This window comes from Marmota flaviventris, chromosome 10, assembly GCF_047511675.1.
Source record: "Marmota flaviventris isolate mMarFla1 chromosome 10, mMarFla1.hap1, whole genome shotgun sequence".
NCBI classification, from domain to species: domain Eukaryota; kingdom Metazoa; phylum Chordata; class Mammalia; order Rodentia; family Sciuridae; genus Marmota; species Marmota flaviventris.
In genome coordinates, this window is record NC_092507.1 from 7,854,776 (window position 1) to 7,877,298 (window position 22,523).

Genomic DNA, 22,523 nt, shown 5'->3' on the forward strand with positions numbered 1-22,523 from the left:
TAGTTAGTGACAGCCCAGTCAGCCTTGGGGCCCTTTTATTGAAGTAACTCACAGCACAGTTTTTGAGACAGACAGTGTTGGCCAGCCGAAGCCAAGAGACCAAGACATCACGGTCCCAGTGTCCCGACTGCCCTCCTAGGGAGGCCTTGTCCATGAAGACCACCAGCCTGAGCAGCCCTGGGCTGGAGGTGGCATCTGTACACAGAGGCAGTAAGAGCACTTGGAGTCTGGGTGGCCCTACAGCGCCGCCCTGGGCTGGAGACCCCCTCATCAGGGTGGCAGGCGCACCTCAGCTGCTTTTGTGAGCTCGTTCTTCCACGTAGAGCTGCATCTAATGAGAAGAAGCAGGCAGCCTCAGTGAGGGCCACTGCCACCCCCTGGCGAGCTCACAGGTGGCAGGTGGTCTCTGCCCAAGGTGGAGGGAGGGGGAAGGGGACGGAGCCTCCCTAGTCCTCTTCCAAGCCTGGGCTCTGGGCTGGACCTCCTCAGCCAGCTCACCTTTAAGATGTCTGATGTCATGGTCTTCAAGGGGATCAGCCGGGGGTCGTGCATGTGGACGTCCTGCTCATCTGCCAGGATCCAGGGGAAGTCCTAGGAAGGTGACCCACAAAGAGGGGTGGGACAGTGGGACCCTGGCCAGCCCTCCATTTGCAAACCCTCCCCTCCAGAGCTGGGGTCCTCAGAATCCCTGGGGAGCTGCTGGCAATGGAGATTCACGGGCTTCCCCACCAGGAAGGCTGGAACCTCCTGTGATTTCCAAGCCTCAAGCACTGAATTTGAAATGGGTGGGTAAGGACCCTCCCTTGAGAACCCCCACTTCAGAAGAGGCAAGATGAGCTGGCAGCCCCGGCATATGGCTCCATCTGGGCTCCTCTCAGCTCTGGGTGCCCAGATGGAGCAGGACCAGGCACACGGCCACACAATTAACACTCATGGGAACCTGCCGGGTGCCAGGCACTGCTGCCAGCACCCAAGGACACCAGCCACAACACACTCATGCCTACAGCTGTGGCATCGTGCTTCAGAGCCCCCCAGTGGCCATCCTGTCCCCGCCAGACTGGTCTCATCTCACCTTAATGACCTGGATCTTCTCCATATTTCGGGTGGCAGCTTCTCTTGTGTGCACCAGAACTGTGAAGGTGCAGCCTGAAGAGGCGAGAGTCTGGTCAAGGCTGGGCCACCAGGAGCCTGCCCTGGGCCCAGCTCTGTCCCACCTCCCCAGCTGGCTCAGAAACCCCATGGTGCAGAGTGTGTGCTGAGGGCTAAGAGGGGGCACAGTCGCTAGAAGGCTGAAGCCAGGTGGAGTCAATCAGGGGGTGGGCACGAAGGTCAGGACCAGGGTCGGTATAGCCAAACAGGGAACACAGAGCAACCCAAGGCAGCCAGGGACACACTAGGGGGAAGTCACCGACCTGGGGGGTTGTGGTCCAGGACAGCATCACACACGCTGATCTTCAGGATGAAGGCTCGGAGCAGCTGCTCCACGTGGGACAGCAGAGAGTCGGAGCTGAGAGCGAGAGGAGGTCTCCGGTCGCTCCAGGCCCAGAGCCCCTGCAGTGCCCCTGAGGATGCCAGCCCAGCTCCCCACCCCCGACACAGTGGAGGAAGAGCACGGGGACCTCCCAGGCGGTTCCAGTGTGGAGTCAGGCAGGAGAGCCAGGACGTAGCCAGGACTCTGCACACAGGCCAGAAGGGGAAGGGCTTGTCTGGGGCCATGCAGCCAGTGGGAACAGGCTGGTGCCAGGTCCAGTGCCGACCTGCCCTAGGAAGCATGCGCATGCCCAAGGCCAACTTCTAGTTCACTATGGACTGATGCTGTCTAAGTTGGGAAACTGGGGCACTCCGGGGCAGCTGTGTCACCTCTCTGGACCTTGGTGTCTCCACAGAGTGAGGTCAGGACTGGCAGTCACCAATGCTAGGATTTTTAAGTGCAACACAGGAAGATGTCCATGACAACTGTGTACTGACCACAAAGATGCAGCCACCCATGTCTCAAGAAATGGCACATCTTGCCAATTTCTCCTCTCAGGCATTTACCAAGGTGGTCAGGGGCTGCCTTCAGTGGGGTAGAGGGGTCACTGTTCCAGGTCACAGCCAGCCAGCAGGTGGCAGGGACAGCAGCCCACCTGATGGACAGCAGCGGAGGCTGAGTGATCTCAAAGACGAACTTCTCCACCGGGCGGTGCTCCTTGTCCAAGATCACCACCACCACCTTCTCCACATCGTTCTGCAAGGACAGGCATCAGAGCTCCAGAGCTGGGCACTCTGCCCTGCCCCCCTGCCCCTCCCTGCCCAAGGAAGGGTAGCAAAGGGTACTCCCTGGCCACCTCCACCATTAGCCCAAGGCTCCCTGAAAGCCCAGAGAGTGGCACCCCAGGACACGGAGGTGCAGCTGGGAGGAGAGGGTGGCGCCGTGGAGGCCCAGGAAGCCTAAGACCAGAACAGGAAGGAAAGGCAAGCCTGGGGCCCCAGCCAGACAGAACTTATGGTGGGGGGCAGACATGGCAGGAACTCAGACCCTCTGAGGCAGTCCCCATTCGGCCAGCAAAGCTAGCCCAGGCTCCAGCCCCCCGCAGAAGGCTCCCCAAATGTGGCCCACATGCCCTGGGGCCTGTCGTTTGGTAGGGAGTGCAGGGAACAGGATTCTGGGTATTAGAGCCATGGGGGCCCACAGAGTCTCAGCATCACTCCACTCAAGAGGAACAGACTGGGGTGACAGGGTGGAAGGGCCTGGTGTCCCCTCACCTTCTCCAGAAGTGGCTTGACACAGTGCAGCGTGTCCTGGATGTACTGGTTCAGCTCCGGGTGGCAGGACATCTGCATACAACCCCACACGGCTGCTAAGGCCAGAAGCACGGGGGAAAACTGACACACCACCCGACCGCTTGCCTTTGAACAGAAACCCAGCAGCTCCCCAGGGCTCCCTGCCCAAGAGATCTGGCTTCCCTTCATGGGGCTAAAAATTATGAGTTTATCCATGATAAAGAAAAGTTCAAAGAATAATTCAGTCTCAACACTAGCATTTAATGGAACATTAGGAATGGGATTTTCTTCTTTTTTTTTTTTTTAATATTTATTTATTTTTAGTTATCGGCGGACACAACATCTTTGTTTGTATGTGGTGCTGAGGATCGAACCCGGGCCGCATGCATGCCAGGCGAGCGCGCTACTGCTTGAGCCACATCCCCAGCCCAGGAATGGGATTTTCAAAGAGTCTGAAAAGTCCCTAAAATTGTGCACCAACTTATATTTGTGCCCATGGCCATTTTCTCAGAGAATCTCAACAAACTTAATCAGAGTTTGAAAATTAAGCACTAAGGAGCTGTGTGGCTTTGGGAAAATTACTTAACTTTTCTGAGCTTCAATTATTTCATCTCTTAAGTCTTAAGTACATACCTAGGACACATTGGTTGCTATTTGGCTTTTCCTTTTCCCTGTATAACCTTTAAGTTTGTACCACTTCCAATATCCAGTGGTCATGTATGCTAATGTGCCTTCTATGGAACAGGCACTTTAGGGATTGGATATAGCACAGCATGTTTACTGCTTTATCTGCCTTTTAACCTTAAACAACCCATTAAAGAGCCAATGAATGGGGAAGAAAGTGCTGGAAACTTCTGGGAATCCTTTCCCCAAACTAAGGCTCCCTTCTGGCTGGCTGGTTGGCTGAGGAGCTAGCTAGTTCCCTCTCCCTGTGGAACCCAGGGCCTTGCACAAACTAGGCAAGCACTCTACCACTAAGCTGCATCCCCAGCCCTTTTTTATTTTGAGACAGGGTCTCACTAAGCTGTCCAGGCTGATCTTGAATGTGCAATCCTCCTGCCTCAGCCTTCTGAGTAGCTGTATGTCACCATGCTGGCTGCAGGAGCTCTTTTAGAATATGCCCCCAGGACAACTCTGATTTGACGTTCTGTAACTTCTGGCAAGGGGAAGGCGAGGGAAAGCTCTACAGTAACTGCAGGGCTACCTGTAACTGCAGGGCTACCAGAAAGAGGAGGCCTGGTGGTGGGGGGATAAAATTCTTTTACCCACTCTGAGATTCTGGGGCCACCAGGGGCCCAACCCTGCGGTGTGCGCTCACCTGGACGGGAACGTTGTACTTCTTGCGTTTCTGGAAGATGCCCACGGGGTAGACCTCGCGCACGTAGAGGATTAGGTGCACGGCCACCTCCAGGAACTCGCAGAGCACGTCGGCCACCACTGTAAAAGGGGACACTCGCCGGTGCTCCGGGGAAGCCCGAAGCCCAGACCCCTCCCTCTGGGTCTGCCGGTCTGGCCTCCCTACCTTGGCCAAAGTTGAGGTCCTGTCGCGTGAGTGTGGTCATCTTCCGCGGCCTGGAGGGACGGGGCGCAGGGGGTAAACCAAGGAACCAGGCCGCAGGGCGCGGGGCCCCCACGGCCCGGGACTCCCTCTGCGCCCCGATCGACCCTCGCCCGGCTGTCTCCGGGGACAGGGAAGCCCGAGCGGCACCCTCAGGAGGCCAGGGCCGCGCACGCGGAGGGAAACTGCTCGCCGTGCAGGGCCGGGCGCACAGCGCAGCACGCGGAAGGCGGAGCCGGGTCGGAACCAGGAGCGCCCGCGCCGAGGATCCTGCTCCCCGCCCCTCCCCGGTACCGGCTGCGGCCTCACTTCCCGCCGCGGCTCGGGTCGGGGCCCCAATGCAGGAGCCAACCGTCCGGCAGCTACCGCCTCCGGCTCAGCCAGCGGCTTCGGCGCCGCTCGGTGACGTACACGGCGCTCGGGAGCCTCCGGCCACGCCCACCCCCGGCGCTGGCCAATCCGGGCCTCGCTGGGCGGGTCCGACTGCAGGGGGCGGAGCCTTCGTGGGAGGGGCTCGAAAGGAAAGGGGCGGGACCCAACTTGGGTGGCCGCGCTGCTACCAGCCGGGAAGTTGAGATCGGCCTTCGACTTCAGGTGGGTGCGACTAAAGATAACTGTGGTCCCCACTTCTGGTTGCTAGGTATTTTCCCTCCAGGGTGTGTCTTGCTTTGGGAAGCGCAGAAAGAAGGTAGGAGTTTCTGGTGAGAGCCAGGTACGGGACATAGGTGGAGATTGAGGACAGCGACATCTGCTGCTAACCTCAGAGTCACTATCCCCAAGACCTTCAGCCACCCAACTGAGAATCGGCCGGCTTGGGGGGCGGGGAAGAGGGAGCACCGGAAGCCCCGCCCCACCACTTACTGCCCTGGACCTAAGTGCAGTCTGGCTTGACCGCCCAAGAGGAAAAAACTTCCTACTTGTTAACAGTATCTGGCCCCTGTAAAGTCCCAGCCTAGTGCTAGGCACTGGATTCCTGGACTGTTTCAGAAAGTCCTCAGAATAACTCCACGTGGCCTGCTAGGATTGTCACCTTTCTGCAGATGAGCCAAATGAGGTTGGGATTAGGGGTGAAAAAAGCTGTCCATCACACAGTTTGCAGGAGGAAGGCAGAGGTGCCTTCTGCCTTTACACTTTACTGCTCTGGAGTCCCCTAGAGGCATGGACAAAGTCTGGAAGAACTGAAAAGGCCCTCAGAGGTGATAACATTAAAATAATCACCATCATGGATTGAGCACCCCTGATTTCTTTAATTCCCTCATTAGTCCTAGGAGCTAAGTATCCATTTTACAGTCCCACTTTGTGAATGGCAAACAAGCCCAGAGATGTTCCTTCAATTCACCAAAATCACACAGGTGGGATACAAACACAGCTCTGATGTCTATTTGGACACGAGAGCTTCAACCAATTCACGTCTCCCCTCTTAGGATCTGGATATGACCTGTCCTCCAAAAGCTCCTTTGTAAATACAGGAATATTCCGGGGTGAAATGATTAGATTGTGGGCATTGTAACCTAATCAGTCTGTCCTAGTTTGGATGGACTGAATGACTAGATGGTGACAGCAGGCAGGTGCGGCTTGCCCTGGAAGGGTTCATCTTCCCTTGTCCCCTGCTCTGCTTCTTGGCTGCCCAAGGCCTGCACAGCTTTCCTCCACCCTTCAGCCTCCTGCCCTTCAGCCAGGATGCTCTGCCTCCCCTTGGAAGAGCAATGGACTCAGCCTACCATGGACTGACCCAAAATAAACTTTTCCTCCTCTAAGTTGTTCTTGTTGGGTATTTTGGTCCCAGGGATGCAAAAGCTGACTAATAATATACCCCTTTAATTTACAGATAGGAAATCTAAGAGAAGAGAAGCTGCTGTGGAGTCATGCGCAATAACAGGTCAGGACCAGAAGCCAAGAGGACTTTGTCTTGACCTCAGGGATGTAAGAGATTATTGGGAGTCCCATCTGTTGGCACACAGATCTAGCCAGGAGGTTTGACCCTGTGCAGCTCATTACTGGATGGCTCCGCCCAGGTGCCTTCAAACCTGCAACTACTTACTTCTAGTGGGAAGGGGATCAGTGACCTGGCTGATTAAGCCAGGGATGGCAGCAGAGCATTCTCAAAATGCAGACTTAGGAAATCTGCATCCAATCCCCAGGGAGCCTATTAAACACAAGGCCATCCAGCCCCCGTGACCTACCTGATCAGGGCATACAGCAGGGCACTGGCCCTTTAACAAGCTCCCCAGGGGCCTGGATGCCCTAGGAAGTATGGAAATTGCTACTGTAGTTTGCATTTTGTAAAATATCAATGTTTAACCCAAAGGACAGATGATTTTGCTTCAGGAACTGATACACTTGGCAGCACATTTTGGGCACAGCAATGCTTGGGGACTCTGCCATATCACACCACGTAGGAGAGGGCCGTTTCCACACAGAACTGGCTGAGCCGCTCTGGGGCTTACAAACCTGGGCTCCTTCTGATTTCAAATGTTTGACTGTGGAAAACGAGAGGGTCCTTCTTTACCCCTCTCTGGAGGCTGCTCCTGGCAGCTTTTTTATTGGTGACAGGCCGTGACAGTCTTAGGGGAACAATTCCTTGGGGACGGGGCAGGAGGAAGGGCAGGGGTCCGATGCAGCATGGGACCATCAGGGGACCTGTGCGTGGGTCTCTGGGCCATCTGGTCCTTCATATCTTAATTGTATCAGCGTGATGGATGGCCATGGGACCCAGATTACATCATGGGGTTAGTTTATTACATTTTTGAATACCCCTTTGCGGGAGAGACTGTTTTTCAAAGTTATTTGCATGTTTTCCACCATAATGACAATACAGTGGAGGACAGCTGGGAGGGAAGAGTGGGGTGAAGGGGGAGAAAGAGCTTATTTGCCGCCTGGAGCAGGCCCCTGGGGGTTCTGCAAGGGGATGAAGGGGAAACACTCCCAAGAGACATCTACATGGAAACAGAGCAGGTGAGCACAAGACAGGCTGAGCAGCAGCCAGCCAAGACTGGGGCCCACCCAGGCGGCGCGGGTGCTGGGGTCACTGAACAATCACAGGATAAGCCACTGGTAAAACAAGACCCAGTGAAGTCTCCAGACCCCAAGATGCTCTGAGCTCACTCCCATGCCCTGACGCTGGTCCCAGGATGGATTCGCTATCCTATGCCGCCTGAGGTTCCCAGGACACCAGGAGAAGGGGACAGACATAGTGAGTGAGGCACACAGCTTGGAGACAATCCCACTGATGCTCAAGGCCTAGGCAGTTGGAATATCTCCTGAACAGGGACCCAGCCTCACTCAGTCTTTCAGCACCTTACCCAGGACCTGGCCAAATTCAGGTGCCCAGGGAGTGTGTTAAATGCGTGGACCAAAGAATCATGGAGGAAGGATCCCAGCAGCTCAGGAGGCTGAGGCAGGAGGATGGCGAGTTCAAAGCCAGCCTCAGCAAAAGTGAGGTCCTAAGCAACTCAGTGAGACCCTGTCTCTAAGTCAAATACAGAATAGGGTGGGGGTGTGGCTCAGTGGTCGAGTGCCCCTGAGTTCAATCCCCAGTACCCCCACCAAAAAAAAAAAAGCCTGCTGGAGGAAGGGAATCCTGGTGGACGCAGCTCATCAGCACTTGCCTGGCTCGGGCCCTGTGTGGTCTGGGTAAGGAGCAAACAGCTCTGATTTCAGAGCCTGGGCTGTAGGTGGCGATGTGGAGAGAAGAGCTGTTTTCAAAAACAAAGCAGGGTTTTGCCATGTTCCCCACAGCGCCCCCTATGCCTACCAGGCCTGCTTCTCTCCCCAGCACTGCTCCGTAACCAACTGCAAGGCCCTTCTCTCTCTGAACCTCAGTTTGCTGGTCTGAAAAATGGGATAATGGGTCAATTCCATAGGGATGAGTTAATGGGATACTCTTTGTTAAAACATAAAATGCATAGTGCCTGGTGTATAAATGCTCAATCGATGGCCATTATGACAATGATATTAAGACCCACGCTCACTATTTAAGTCCCCAGAACAACCACTTTGTACGAGCCAATGTCCTAACCATTCATAGCTACACCACCTCCCGGTTTCTACTTCCCAAGGCGGCAGCACCCGTGGTGACCTAGGGAAGCACACACATCCCTGCGGCATGAGAAGCCTAAAGATGAGGGCAGGGACCCACAGACACTCCTCTCCTCCCTCACCTGGCCTGCAGTGAGGCTGGGCCTGCACAGCTGCACCTGATCTTGGGGTCCACTGATGACCAGAACCCTGATCTTGTTCCAGTAACACTGGACAGCTTCCAACACCTCAGCCAGACCAAAGCCCACCCACGCCGGGCCCTCTGGGGGGTTCTGCTGACTTCCCAGTGGTGTTGACCCCTCGTTGGTCAGGGGGACCTTAAGATCATCTCTTCTTAAACTTTGCTCTCTTCTCAAAGAAATGCACCAGGAAGCTAAATATCTTACACGATTTTCGGATCCTCTGAAGCCATCCTGGGCCACAAGAATCACTGATTCAGCTCAACTACCACTTTAAAAAAAAAAAAATACTATCTTTGTTGAGATATAATTCACAAGCCAAAGTTCAGACTTTTCTGTGGGTAATTCAGCTGTTTTTAGTACAGGCAGAGTCGTGCATCTATCACCACCACCTAATTCATCACCCGAAAACCAAATTCCCCTTCCCCACCAGCAGCCGGCCCTGCCTTCCCTTCCCTTGGCCCCTGGCCACCACCAATCCACCTGCTGCTTCTGTGGACTTTCCTGTTCTGAATAGTTCTTATAAGTGTAATCATAGATTTTGTGGCCTTTTAGGTCTTAGCACAAGGTCACAGTTTCATCTAGGTTGTGTCATGTATTGATACTTTGTTCCTTTTTATGGCAGAATACTATTCCCTCATGAATACACCACATTTCCCTTACTCTCTCCTCAGTTGATGGATCTTTGGCCATTGACTGCCCCAGGTTATAGATGGGGAAACTGAGGGCCAAAGTCACCAAAACCTGGCTGGGAAAGGAGTCTGGGTCTCTCCTAACATCCACCATTTCCCCACAGTATCGCTTTGGAAGAACCCAGAGAACACAGTTCAAGCTTATCAAAAGATCACCAAACAGCTACAGCAGCCCTGGAGCCAGAGTCTCCAGGGTTTATCATCTGGTACATAAATGCCATACCACAGCTTTCTCCTTGAAGAGAAGAATCCTGCCGCCCTTGCCTTTATCCCACTGAAATCTAGTCTCAAGTTTAGAAATCAGTCAATCAGTTAAAACCCAAGTAGGAACATGTCTCTGTTGTGCTCACAGCCCTCCAATTCAGACTAAAAAAACCCAGAGCCTTTACCATGGCCTTCACAGACTCATCTGATCCGGTGCCAGCTTCCTGTCTGACTTTATTGCACAAGATCCCTTCCTTGAACAGATGAAGCATTCTCCTGCCTCAGGACCTTAGCACTGGCTGTTCCTTTGAACTGCATTCTCCTTCAGTCACATGTTTCATTTTCTTTACGAAATGAACAAACCAACCCAACTGCCAAAGATGGCTTTCCTGACAATTTTATGTAAAACCATACCTCTTGGAAACCTCTTATGCTTTCTTTCCTAAATGTGCTTTGTCTTCCTAGCACTAACCACCACCTGATTATTTGCTAACTTGTTTATGTTCTGCCTCCTTCACTAGAACTTAAGCTCCACAGAGCAAGGATTGATTCTTGTCCAGGTCATTTACCACTGCATTTTTGTGCTGGCCAGCACGTAGTAGGTGTTCAATAGATTCTTACAGAATTAATGATTCAAGCCTTGCAGTGAATAAACAGTATTCTCACCAAACCCTCTAGTGCCCATTATGATATTAATCTTACAATAACAATGGCAACTCATTTTTCTGGAAGTTTCCTATGGGTCAGGGCCTTAGGAATATTATCTTCTTATACAGGCCACCACCTCTAGTCCTGAACCCCCAGAGGGGCAAATTGATGAGCTCAGAGAAGTTAGGCAACTTGCCCAGGATGGCCGAGAAGAGGCACCCAGGCATCTAGCCTGACCGCAGAGCGGAGTTCTTAAACCTCTAAGCTGTGATTTGTCACGCTCTGGAGAAATGGAAGCCGCTCTGCAAGCTCTGGGCGCCCAGCGATGCCGCCGCTTTCCACGTGCCAGGGTCCCGCCCCACTGCTCTTTGATCTTTGCAGTGCCGGAGGTCCCCGCTGACCCCGTTGTGAGTTATGGGGACCGTGGGACCCATAATCCGGCATTCCCGCACTCCCAGGGTCGTCAGGACTTGGCGCCCCGCGCGGTGATAGATGAGCCGGCTCCAAGCCCTGGCTTTGTCCCGATTGATTGGGCCGAACTGAGGCGCTTCAGGAAGGCTTTGGACGAGGCGTGGCGAAAGGCGGACCGCGTGTTTGTGCGTGTGTGTATGTGTGTTTGTGAGTGTGTGTGTGTGTGTGTGTGTGTGTGTGTGTGGAGCGTATTTCTTCCTTCCCTGCTGGGGCGGGAGCGGGTGCCGCAGGTGCGCCGTCAGCTCCCCAGGTGAGGTGGCCGCACTTGGAAGACCCTCCGCGCGCCCCAGAAGGAGACTTCTCCGAAAGCCACCCCCACTACGCGCACTTTCCGAGGCCACAAAGGCCCCGCCGCTCCCCGTCCCACCTCCCCCGCCCGGGGCATTTCTTCCGTCCCATTTGACAGCCTAGGCGGAATAATCCTTTTGGGGACCCGCCGGCCCCTGCCTGGCCAGACGCGGCCGCAGCTGAGCGCGCAACCTCGATCCATTGTTGGGGTCCGCCAGGGACCCCCCGCCGTGGCCCTTTGTCGCCCGCTCCCCGCGGAGCCGCTACGGAGGCGCCACCGCTGCCGGCGCCCCTCCCGTCCCACGCGCCCCGGGGCCCCGCCGAGGCGGCTCTTACGCACCGGAGGAGCGGGCCCGCCTCGCCCGGTGCCCGCACGACCGCCGGGCTGCGCCCGCCTTTGTCTGCCTCCTTTGTCTGCCCCGCGCCCTCGCGGCGGCGGCGGCTGGGCCTCTGGGGAGCGGGCCCCGAACGCCGAGCGCAGCTGGCGAGGGCGCGCCGGCCGGGAGCGCGCGGGGACGGGCCGGGCCAGGGCTGCCCCTCGGCTGGGGGCAGCGAGCCCGCTGCTGGCGCCCCTCCCCGGCCCCTCCCCCGGCCCCTCCCCGCGCGCCCGCCCCCGCCCCCTTCCTCCCAGCCCCACTCCGCCTGGGCACAGCCTCCCGCCGCCCGCGCACCTCTCCGCGCCGTCCTGGCTCCGCCGCTCGTCCCTCGGCTGCGCTCGGCTCCCGCAGGCGCTCGGCCTCGCGCCCCTCGGCCCCCTCCCCGCTGGCCGGACAGGTAAGGCACGGCCTCGGCCCGCCCCTGGCCCCGCCCTCCCGCCTCACCTGGCTGCGCGCCCGGACAAAGGTGGGCTACCTGGCGCGCCCAGCGGCGGGGCGCAGGGCGCGGAGACTGGAGGTGAGGGTGCTGCTCCCTCCCCGGCCCTCGGACCTGACCGTCGGTCCCACAGCCACTCTGGCTGCCGCCTCTGCTCCTCGCCTCGCGTGTCCCCTCGGTTCTTGGCTTTGCTCCTGACCCCTCGTCCGCCCACTTTCCACTGGACGCTCACTTTTCCGCGCTCTGACACTGCCTCGCCGCCCTCTGGGGTCCTGCCTGTCACCCACCCGCCTCCGCGGCGCTAGCCTTCTCCCGCTGCGACCCAGTATCTCTTTGTCTCTCTGTCTCTGAATCTCTGGGTGGTCTCGCAGGCTGGGGACCCCACCGCTACCATGGGAAGAAGGCTCGAAACTCCCCGAGTCGAGGCAGAGGTGGCGGCAGTGCCCTCCTGTCCCTTTCGAGGCCGCCCAGGGGACTGGGGTGTGTGGAGGGGGCGCTGAGGGAGCCGCGCTCTCCCAGTCCAGCCGGGGCCAGCGCTGCACCCCAGCCACCCCGACGGCGCTGGGCTCCCTCCTCTGGGGTGACTCTCTCCCTCTCCCTCCCCTCCGCCGCCTGGTCTCCGTCGGTGCCCCGGGGCCTCAGCTGCCTTCGGAAGCTGGTTAGAGACGTGTGAGCGCGGTTTCCCGCCAAGCCTCCCTTGCCCTGCTGGGTGCTCCCTCAGCCTTCACCTCCTCAGTGGTCGCCCTCGCCCACCGCACTCCTTCACGCTGCCCACCTCCCAGTCTGGCGACACAGGTGTCCGGAGCCCGTTTAGTATCATCCCTCCGGGGTCCGACAGTCAGGGACTCTGGAAGTGATCTTGGACAAAGGAATGCATCTCTCTGAGCCTCAGTGTCCCCGTCATCAAAGAGGATAACAGGACCTACCTATAGGGATGGTGTGCGGAAACAGAGAAAAGCCTGTCACATGCCCACATGGTGCTGGTGGGGGAAGGGAGAGGGAGGCTACAGCCCTTGGGTGGGGCAGGGGTATGGACTCCATAGAAAGGATCACAAATTCGAGGCTGAGACAGCTTCAGAGAAACCCTGACCTCAGCACCCTCCCCCTTACACTGCCAGTCACACCACCTCCTGCCCAAATGGGCAATTACACTCTTAGGATCTTTTCCTCCTCCTCTCTGCTTTCCTAAAAATCAGAGTTTAAAACATTAAGGTGAAGGGGGGTCTCTGCTTTCCAAATGAGGTCACTGTGGCTGCATCGGTGTTGCTGGCAGCTGGCCGTCCATCAGGAGGCGTCCATGTGACTCAGTCCGATTCCCAGCCTCTGCCTAGCACCGATTTCTTTTTTAATGATGCAATTCACAAGCCATTTCTTTTCCCCTGGGGGGATTGTCTTGCTGGATCCTGGACCTGCTTTCTAATTGCTCGAACCCCCTGACTGTCATCTGTGTCATCAGAACAAGTGACACACCACCCTGAGTTCCCCAGTGACATGGGACAAGTAGTCCAAAGAGGGTGGCTTTGGAAGAGGGGGATGTCCCACCTGGCAGGTTTGCGGCTGCCCTGGCTGAGTTTTTGTTTCAACCTCAGCCAGGCTGCCACCTGGAGCTTTCCTTCTAGAAGGGCAAGAAGGGGCTGGGGACACCCCACACACCCGCTCACACAGGCATCCACCCGCCCCGTCCAGGCTCCTGCCTGTGATCCAGCTTTAGCAATGTTGGTCCTTCAGGTCATCCCTGTCCCTGCGTTCTCAGGCCACAGCCTTGCTCAAGCAAGCTGCTCCTGCAACCCCAAGGAAGCTCATGGGGACCCTCCAGGACTCTCACTCACATGGAACCCATCCCTCTCCACCACCCAAACCCTTCAGTGGCCCCTGTGGCCACTGGATTAACTAGACTCCCTCTCTATCCTGCCTGCCTCCCCCATTCCCCCATCTGCATCCTGGGTTCAGCACTTGGGACAGATCATTCCGCCCCCCACTTCCTCTGCGATCCTGCAAGGGCTCTTCCTCTGTCTGAACCGTCTCTGTCCCTGTGTTCAGCCCAAGCCTGCCCAACCTTGCATGCCAAGGGCAGATGGCCCCTCCTGTGGAGAAGCCGTTGCTCTCCTTGCCTCCCTGGCTCTGCATGGCCTGCTCCCGTTGATCTGATCTGGAAACTGTCTGCCCTTCCCTGGGTGGGGCAGGGTCTCCCCCACTGTGGCCCGTGTCGGCCCACATTTGTTATCTTACATGCCATCCTCGGTCAAGGGGCAGGAAGGAATAGAACATTGCAAGCTGCACCTTCTTCCTGAGCTCTTCTGGGTCCTGCTGGCCAGGTCGGGGGTACTACAGGGACTCTGGCTGAGCAGGCTGGCCGGGGAGCCAGCTACAGGAAAATCTTTGTGTTTCTGGACTCTGCTTCATTTTGGAAGATGAGGATGATCTCTACGCCTGATGAGCAGGAGGCAAAGGGGACCAGGCAAGTGACTCACCATGCAGACTGGGTTTGCATCCCAGCTGGTCACTTAGCAGCTATGTGACCTCCGGTGAGGTATGTCACTTATCTCTGCCAGGGATGTGCTGGAGCAGGTACATGCACCCCAGCCTCCCTGACTCCAAAGCTTGGGAAGAGCAGGGGCTCCCTCCAGGGAGGACTCCTAGGCATGTTCTCCAGGGACCCGTCATTGGAACATCTACTCTGCCCACTGGGTTGAGACCTGTCTCCCCCTTTCTGCTCCTGGCCCTCCCTGCCCGTCCCCCTCCAGCCCTTCCTCAGGGGGCGGAGCTCTGAGGCCAACAGGGCAACAGGCTCTCCCTGGGGAGGTCATGGACATGGCTGAATGCTTGCCTCCAGGGGTCCCCCACTCAGGTTGCAGTTTGGCAATCCCACGCTGGCACTGACCATCTGGTACAACCTCCTTGATGGGGTGGGGGACAGGGGAGTGGACATGAGGCTCCTGCTGGAATCCAGAGCAGTGGGATGGCCTCACTGTAGGATCTAAGGTTTTTAAGTGTCCTCTGTGTGCCAGGCTCTGGGTGAAGCCCCGAGCACATGTCACCAGTCTCCGAGAATCACAGCAGCTGCGCTGGGACTGGTTACTGCATGGTGGCATGAGGAGTGGTCAAAGTGGGAGGAGATGGTGCTGTGGGTTTGATCGAAGCTCTACCATGTGATCTCAGGCTAGTTCCTCAAAGTCTTCATCCTGATATCACCAAGTCACCATTGTGGTGATATCTGAAAAATGCTGTCAACTTCAATAGACTAAATTAGGACATATATAAAGCTCTAGGCCCAGAATAGGATGCCCGATAAATGCTACCCAGACAAACATAGTCATTGTTCGGATGGGGAACTGAAGCCCAGAGAGGTTAATTGGCTTATTTGAGGTCCCACAGCTATTAGGTGTTAGAGCCAGGATTCATAACTGGGGCCAGGCTTGTTGGACCCCAGGTATTTTACCACTCCATACCGGCCTCTGCCAGAACCCAGACAGCAGGCATTTTGTCACTTGAAGATTAAGTGATTAGTCTGACCAAATGGCAAATGATGTTAAATCGTCTGGGCACCGCAACAGTGAAGTTTGGGGACTACAGGGAGCTGGGTTTCCCCGCCAACACACGCACAAGCTGCTCAGCGGGGTGTTGAGTACCCCAGTCCAGCAGGAGCTGAGACCCACACTCAGGAGGTGGGGAGGACAGAGCATGAGGAGCACAAAGTGGGAAGCCCTGGGAGGGGGGGGTCCAAGGCCTCCGAGAAGCCCCCAAGTCCCACACAGGTTTCCTGAGGTGTGAGGCCTGGCCTGGTGGAGTCCCAGGGCTGCCTTGGGAACAATAAAAGCAGATGGAGCCGTCCCTGAGGGACGCTAAACCTCATTTTCCAAGACAATGGTCCTCTCCAGGCTGGTCTAGGCCTTGGTGCCCTGCCATCCATCACCCTACTGAGGACAGAGGAGGGGCCACCTGCACCTGCCCCGTGCACCCTGGGCACAATGCTCTCAGGCCCGCCCCCGCCCCAGCCCTGGCCACCTTCCTCCCTGTCCCTCCCATTCCCATAGGAACAGTATCCACTTTGTCCAGTCCTTGCCCTGGGTCCCTTTGGCTAAGACACCTTTATCTTCCCCAACCCACAACCATTGGCATTTTTGAGAGAGGACATGGGCTCAGAAGAGGAGACTCACTGGTCACAGGGCTCCCTCCTCCAGGCCCAGCGGGGCTCCCCTTGACCCCGCTTGGTGGGTTCGGTGAGAGCTGTGTGTTCTAATCTGTGGTGGGGAAGAGCAGGCCGGGGCTCGGGCATGGCCATCTCCATCCTGTGCCCAGGCCTCCACCTTTCGCTGGCCCCAGCCCTTCGCTGGGACTGTCAGGGAAACCCTGGAGGCAGGGACTGCGTCTTTGCTGGAGGATTAGAAACTCTGTGTTCTGGAAATTTCCCAAGGTCAGAACCTCTCCCATCAGACTGGGGAGCCCCTGGGGGCAGCACAGGGTGGCCCCCCAGCCTGCAAGCTTTCTGAGGGAAGGGGCTCTCTTCCTGCTCACCCAACCCTGAGGTCCGTGGGAGCTGTGCCTCTATCCGTCCCAGGCTCCTCCAGGGACCTCCCCTGTCACAGGGGCCTCTGTGTTCCCCACCACACTGGCCATTTTCAGGACCAGGGACCAGGGCTGCCACTTCAGACTGGAGCAGATTCCCTGGCGTGGCATCATCGGGGTCTGCACCCAGGGGGCTCCACGGCTTCCTGAGGAAGGCCTGAGGAGCAGTAGGTGGGGCTCTGGCTGCTCTGAGCCCCTGGGGAGCTGGGAGGCCCTTCCTTTTAGAAAGGCAGCTCTTTGGTCACCCCTCATCCACCCCATGCAGAATATAAATACTTTTATTAAAGAAGCAAAACCACTCATGGCCAGTCCTGGGGGAGTCAGCTGCCTCTAATGAACACATGAAGCCTAAGTTCAGAGCCCTAAGAGTCCCTAGAGGGTGCCCCAAGTTTGCAGAGTGACCTCAAGGTGGCCACACTGCCCTGGGAGCAGGCAGGGGCTTGGGGGGTGGCCATCTTCATCCTGTCACCAGCTATTCCAGGAAGTGGCCACCTCCAACCCCCTGATGAGGAGGTGCAAGGCAGGCAGGAGAGGTGGGGGAGGAGAGGGAGGACACGGGGAGTGGGGCAGGGCAGCTCCAGGCAAAACACTCTTAGCATCTCCATAGAAGTATGGAAATAAAGTGGGAGTTTCCCGCATGTGACAAGATTTGTCCTTAAGCACCAATGAGTCCTGGTTGGGGACACTAATGCTACCCCCAGGGATCCCAGACTGGGAATGTCATGAAGCAGAGAATATTCTAACAGAAGTCACAGGCAAGGCACAGAGCAGTGCATTCACCGACCTGAGACACAGCGGGGACAGCGGTGAGGGGCCGGGACCCCCCTGGTCTACGGCTGCTGATGGCTGCTGATCTGAGGACAAAATGCAGCCTTTAGTCCCAGGGTCCCTGTGGGAGAAGTCAAGGAATGCCCGCTGGGGTCTGCAGGCCTAGAGACCCCATTTTCCATGAGCCCCGAGAGCTCCTCACCTGGGCCCTGGCCTCCCAGAGGGCCCCAGAGGGAGGCCGCTTGTGAAGGTGAGTTCTGCATGTCCTCCCCTGGCTGGGAGACTTTTCTTGGCCTCTGAGGGGTCGAGGAGGTCCCTCCCTGCTCAAGTTTCCCGGGAGCAGAGAGGGGTTTGAACTTTCCCATGGGGAGGGGGCGCTTCGGCCCTGGAGCTGCAGCCAGATTTCGTAACCCACCCATTTTAGCCCTCTGCTCCCCAACTTGTATTCCTTTCCAAAGAGCCCCCGAAAGATAGCAGCACCCATTAAAAAGAGGCCCTGTGCTGGTCTCAGCGTGCCCAGCCCAGCAGCCAAACCGCTAAGGGTCTCTGCTGTGCCCAGGGTCAGCCACAGTGAGGGGGGTGCGAGCTAGGCGTGCTCCCCGAGGCTGGCCTGGGAGTGTCTCCTGATTCCCGTGTTGTGCTCTGTCTTTTAACATTCATAAATATGTCCTCTGAACACACGCTGGCTCAGTACATGTCCTTAGCCCCTGGAGGCTCATTGAGGTCCTGGGGCAAATGATCTGTCACCCCTCCCCACGGTGGGCTGGCAGTTGGACAGACAGATGGAGGAGACTTATCAGGACAGATGATAAATTCCCAGGCTCCCTTACAGACAGGGCCATTGGGATTGTCTAACCCCACTCCCCTGCTCCCCACCAAAAACACATATTAAGCAATATAAATCTTTCCCAAGTTAAATCTAATCCACGATCCCCATACTATCCAGGAAACCAATAAAAGCAGTCTTGTATGAGCAATGTAGCACCCACACCAGGAATTCCTCTCCCCGAATTAAAATCTTCTCTAATTTATGCCCCCACTTTATAATATTTGCTTATTTAAAATAAATCCATAAAGGGGGGGAAGGGGAGTTTTCCTCAGGAATATAAAACAATGCCATCGATGTGGGTCACACCCAACTCGCTTTGGTGGTTCACGTCCAGAAATCCTGGAGCAGGCCCTGAAGCAGCTGGCAACAGAGTTTTCTCCTTTTTCTTGTTTCTTTTTTGGTATTGGGGATTGAACCCAGGGGCGCTTAACCACAGAGCCCCATCCCCAGCCCTATTTTGTATTTTATTTAGAGACAGGGTCTCACTGAGGTGCTTAGGGCCTCGCTTTGGCTGAGGCTGGCTTTGAGATCCTCCTGCCTCAGCCTCCCGAGCCACTGGGATGACGGGCGTGGGCCACCGCGCTGCAGCGGGTTTTCCTCTTCAACATGTCACCTTCCATCCCTGGATTCTCCTCAGGGAATAGAAGAATTCCGGGTTATGATAGGGCTGGGCCTTTGCAAAAGTTGGGTAAAGAAGCTGGGCGTGGTGTGCACTCCTGTAACCCCAGGTCCCCGGGAGGTTAAGGCAGGGGATTGCAAGTTCAAGGCCAGGCTGAGCAATCTAGCAAGACCCTGTTTCAAAAAAAAAAAAAAAAAAAAAATGGGTAGAATAGACATTTGAGAGTGTTTGTTATCAGAGTGCTTATTTTTGCTAAGCTTCAAAATAGTTTTAAAATACATGTATTTTTAATTTTCTTTGTGTGTGTGTGGTTCTGGGATTGAATCCAGGACCTGACGCACGCGAGGCAAGCACTGAGTTACACCTCCCCAGCCCCTAAAATATATATATTTTAAAATGAATTAGACTCATGCTTCAGAACCCCCGAAACATCTGTGCCAAATAAGGAGGCTCCAACGTACCGCTTTCCCCATGAGGAGGAGATTGGGCTCAGGGAGGAGGTGGGTGGGTGCAAGTTCTGGTCAGGGCCTGTCCTGCTGGCAGCGTGGACAGGCGCCATCCCTGGGATCCAGCGGAGCATCTCTGATGTCCCTGACCCAGCATTCCCACAGGAACCCCTCCGCCCGTGTCCCCACCGCAGCCCACCAGCCAACCAGTGGGCAGAGGAGCAGGGCGGGAATGCTGGCCAAGCTCCACAGTTGTCTTCCAGGCAGGTGGCCCCCAAAGGAAAGACTGAGGGGAGGGAGGGGCTCAGAAACCAAACTGGGCTCAAAGCTTGATTAATCACCTTCATTTGCATATGACAGTCTCCCTGGAGCCTCTAGGACTGAGAACGCTCCCCACCCCACAGCAGGGAGGGGGCAGGCTGGGCCGGGACAGAAACCCCTCTCCCTCCCGCTGCCAGGGTCTTGCCAGCATTCAGCCATAAACATGCTGTCACAGCAATGACAGGATGACAGGCACCAAGAGGGAGAGGCACGTGGCCCTGGTGGAGCTCTGGGCGCAGCCATGGGTGCGAGGACCAGGTTCCCTGTGCGCCCACCCAGGCCTCGGTGGTGTCATCTTGGATTTGTGATGTGCCCTCCTGGAGCCTCAGTTTCCCCCATTTTAAAACCGTGGAAAACTAGCCTGGTGCAGGGGTGCACCCCTGTCATCCCAGCCTCTCGGGAGGCTGAAGTAGGAGGATCCCGAGTTCAAAGCCAGCCTCAGCAAATCAAGGCACTAAGCCAGTCAGTGAGACTCGGTCTCTAAATAGAGTATTAAAAGGGCTGGGATGGGGCTCAGGGGTCGAGTGTCCCTGGTTCAATTCCTGGTACAAAAAAAAAAATGTGGGAAACGAACTGAGACAGGGCAGTTGGGAGGCCGGTGAAGCTCGTAGAGCCGGGGACCTCCCCCAGTAACCGGGTGACTTGTTCCATTTTGTTTTTTAATGATTCACTATCAGAGCCACCTCTGGGTTGGGGACGGTCCTGACATCCTGAAGGCTCTCGTTCGGGGCGCATCCTGGCTGTTGACTGTCCCCAGTCAGGGGAAGATCAGACCCAGGCCCACGTGGCGCTTTGTGAGCCAGTAGCAGCAGAACCATGGGGGGGCGGGGCGGGGATGGGGGAGCACCTGCCTCCCCTCCTCGCCTGGGTGCTTGGTGCTTGTGGCAGAGCCTCCAGCTGGCTTCCAGAGTGACTGAAATGGATTGGCACCACCGTCACTGGGGATCCTTGGCACGGCTCCTGGGTGGCTCTCTGCCAGGCTGGCATCGCGGCGGCTGGGCTGTGCCAAGATCTTTATACGAGTCCCGTGAGCTGAGGAGAGGGGCCGCCAGGCTCCCCACACCCTTGGCCCGGGGCCTGCACACATCCTGGGGAATCCACTTCCATCCCGGTCCCAGCTCATGGACGCCTGGACCTGGAGGGTCCCCGTGCACCATGGAGCTGCCAGTATAGTCGGGGGCTTCGAGAGGCGCCATAATCCCAGCCCAGAAGGCACGGGGGTGGGAGCTGGGCAGAGCCACGGGAGCACCGGGGAGCACGTTGAGGAGGGGCCTGGACAGGCTTCCTGGAGGAAGGGACATCTGGAATGGGTCCCAAAGGATGGGCAGGGCTGGGCAGAGACAGCTGGGGGTGGAGGGGACAGGTTGTCCTGGCAGAGGGTACGAGACTCGAGAGACGGGAGCGGGGCGGTGCGTTTGGGGCCCAGGAAGCAGTCGTTGTCGGCCGTGAAGGGGAGGAAGGAAACCAGGGCTGTAGACGAGTTTAGGGCCACGTTCTACAAGGTCTTCAGTGACAGAGCCCTTGAGTGGGACGGCAATGGGGGGGAGCCAGAGCAGCATGTGCTGAGGAGGTCTGGGAGAGGCCAGGCCCCCGCCCTGAAATCCCGCTTGTGCCCAGACTCTGTGTGACTCGAGGGGTAAAAAGGACAGTTGGGAACAAAGATGGCGCTGAGGTGGGGACTCTTGGTACCATGAGAGAGCCCTCAGCCAGACAGGGGCTGGGCAAGGGAACTGGGGGGAACAGGAAGGATGGCAAGTTTGAGGTGCTGACGCTGGGGCAGGGATGGCTTTATCTCCTGGGGAGGAGCTGACCCCCAAGACCAACGCCCAGGCTGGTCACCATGCCCAGAGATCCGTTGCCTGGCCTCATGTGTGTCCACAGGGACAGCAAACTGCTCTAAGCGCCCCCGGGACTGCCCTCCCCTCCGCCAAGCCTCCTCTTGCCTCCTTCCTGCGATTTCTGGGTTTCCTGCCCCCCTCGGGATGGGGAGGGTGGTGAGTCCATTCATTGGAAAACACCCCTCAGGCTCCCTGTGGGCAGGGGGGGGCGGAGGGTGTCCTGCAGGCTTCGCCCAGGCTCTCGGTGTCCCCGCAGGACTGAAGGGCAGGCCAGGCTCTTGGACCTGCATGGACCCAACACAGACTCCAAGCCTCCCATCACAGGGAGAGCAGAGCGCCAGGCCTGGCTCTGTCAGGCTCAGGGGCCGCCTGGACCTAGCCCTGGATCCGCCGGGGGCCCTGAGGCAGGGCTGAGAGTCCCCTGAGCCCAGCAGCGCTTGACTGACAGGCCTTAGAGCAGCCTTGTCCTGCTGCCTGGGGCTTCAGGAGGCTGGCCTCGGGGCTCTCATTAGGGAAGGGTGGGAGGTGGGGCAAGGGCACTGGCTGCCTGCATGGTGGCCAGGACAGCGGGTGAGCTCTGTGATGTCTGACCTCAGGCACAGAGTGACATGTGATGAGAGACCTTGACATAACCTGGCCCTGGGTGGAAGCCCCCCTCCAGCCAGGGTAGGGGACAAGACGGAAATTGATGGGACCACCCTGTGTTCGGCTAGTGGCTCTGGAACAGCAGACCCTCGGGCAGTGGGGGCCGGGTTCCTGGTCTCCCTAGGGACCAGGACTCGTTGGGCAGGGATGGCAGAGAGCACAGAGAGTGAGTCTGGGAGGAGGTGCCAGCCAGGGGGTGGGCAGCCTGGTCAGGGCTTCGGGGGCGGTGGCAGCCCCGGGTGCTGCCCTCCCTCAGGTGGGCGGGAGCTGGCTGGGGTGGGGTTGGGGCCACAGGCGCTGAGCCCGCTGGAGGAGGGATTCTGGGGACAGGATCATTACAGGCCACCAGCCTTCCCTCAGCCCTGGGCCATTATGTGGCTACAAATCACAAAGAAGCCGCAGCGTCAGCACCTGTGGGAGCCTGATGGAATACGGGGGCGGCGGAAAAATCCCATCAGCTACTGATCTGCAGAGCCCCGCCGGATGGGGGGGAGGTGGGGCGTCTCCGGAGCCCACAGACACCCCACGGCCCCCCAGCTGCAGGCCTTCTCGCCTTAGCAGGGATGTCCTGGGACCCACCGAGGGTCAGCTCCTCCTCAGCATGGAGGGAGGGTCCTGAGACCCCAGGCGGCTCTGCTTCTGGGGGGAGGGGGCGGGCGCACAGGTGGGGTCAGTCACTCCGCACTGCAGGGGTCAGAGCCAAGTCTACGAAGCCATCCCAAATCCCCTCAGGGTCAGAACCCCCAGGGACCTCAGAGCTCAAGGTGGAAGGCAAAGAACAGGGGCCAGGGCAGAGCTGAGCTGACCCGGGACAGCCACAGAGGCTCAGGAGCACAG

The 22,523-nt window shown here is 57.4% G+C and overlaps 1 protein-coding gene and 1 long non-coding RNA gene across 3 annotated transcripts; one reads left to right on the forward strand and one right to left on the reverse strand.

Annotated features, from left to right (window-relative positions):
* Positions 1-3: 3 nt before the first annotated feature.
* On the reverse strand, positions 4-4,720 carry Mad2l2 (mitotic arrest deficient 2 like 2). Of its 2 annotated transcripts, XM_027947771.3 has the most exons (9): positions 4,631-4,720; positions 4,286-4,335; positions 4,082-4,200; positions 2,746-2,817; positions 2,127-2,227; positions 1,413-1,507; positions 1,073-1,146; positions 499-591; positions 4-331 (listed from the first exon to the last, which is right to left on the reverse strand). In XM_027947771.3, exons 2-9 carry the CDS (start codon positions 4,323-4,325, stop codon positions 290-292), a joined length of 636 nt encoding a protein of 211 aa, XP_027803572.1. In that variant the 5' UTR covers positions 4,326-4,335; positions 4,631-4,720; the 3' UTR covers positions 4-289. The 2 variants fall into 2 exon arrangements, with proteins under 2 accessions (XP_027803572.1, XP_027803571.1); XM_027947770.3 differs by having other exon boundaries at positions 4,286-4,717.
* Positions 4,721-4,849: 129 nt separating this feature from the next.
* Positions 4,850-10,094, forward strand: LOC114102333 (uncharacterized). Its single transcript, XR_003584494.2, has 3 exons — positions 4,850-4,915; positions 6,150-6,200; positions 9,335-10,094. It is a non-coding gene; the product is annotated as an uncharacterized lncRNA (long non-coding RNA).
* Positions 10,095-22,523: the final 12,429 nt, after the last annotated feature.

Excerpts from the sequence above, each read along its gene's own strand:
- Mad2l2 (XM_027947771.3), bottom strand. The coding sequence starts at position 4,325 with ATGACCACACTCACGCGACAGGACCTCAACTTTGGCCAAG. Across the intron at positions 4,201-4,285 it reads GGACCTCAACTTTGGCCAAG|TGGTGGCCGACGTGCTCTGC; the intron begins GTAGGGAGGCCA and ends CCCCTTTTACAG. Across the intron at positions 1,508-2,126 it reads CCTCCGCTGCTGTCCATCAG|CTCCGACTCTCTGCTGTCCC; the intron begins GTGGGCTGCTGT and ends TCTCGCTCTCAG.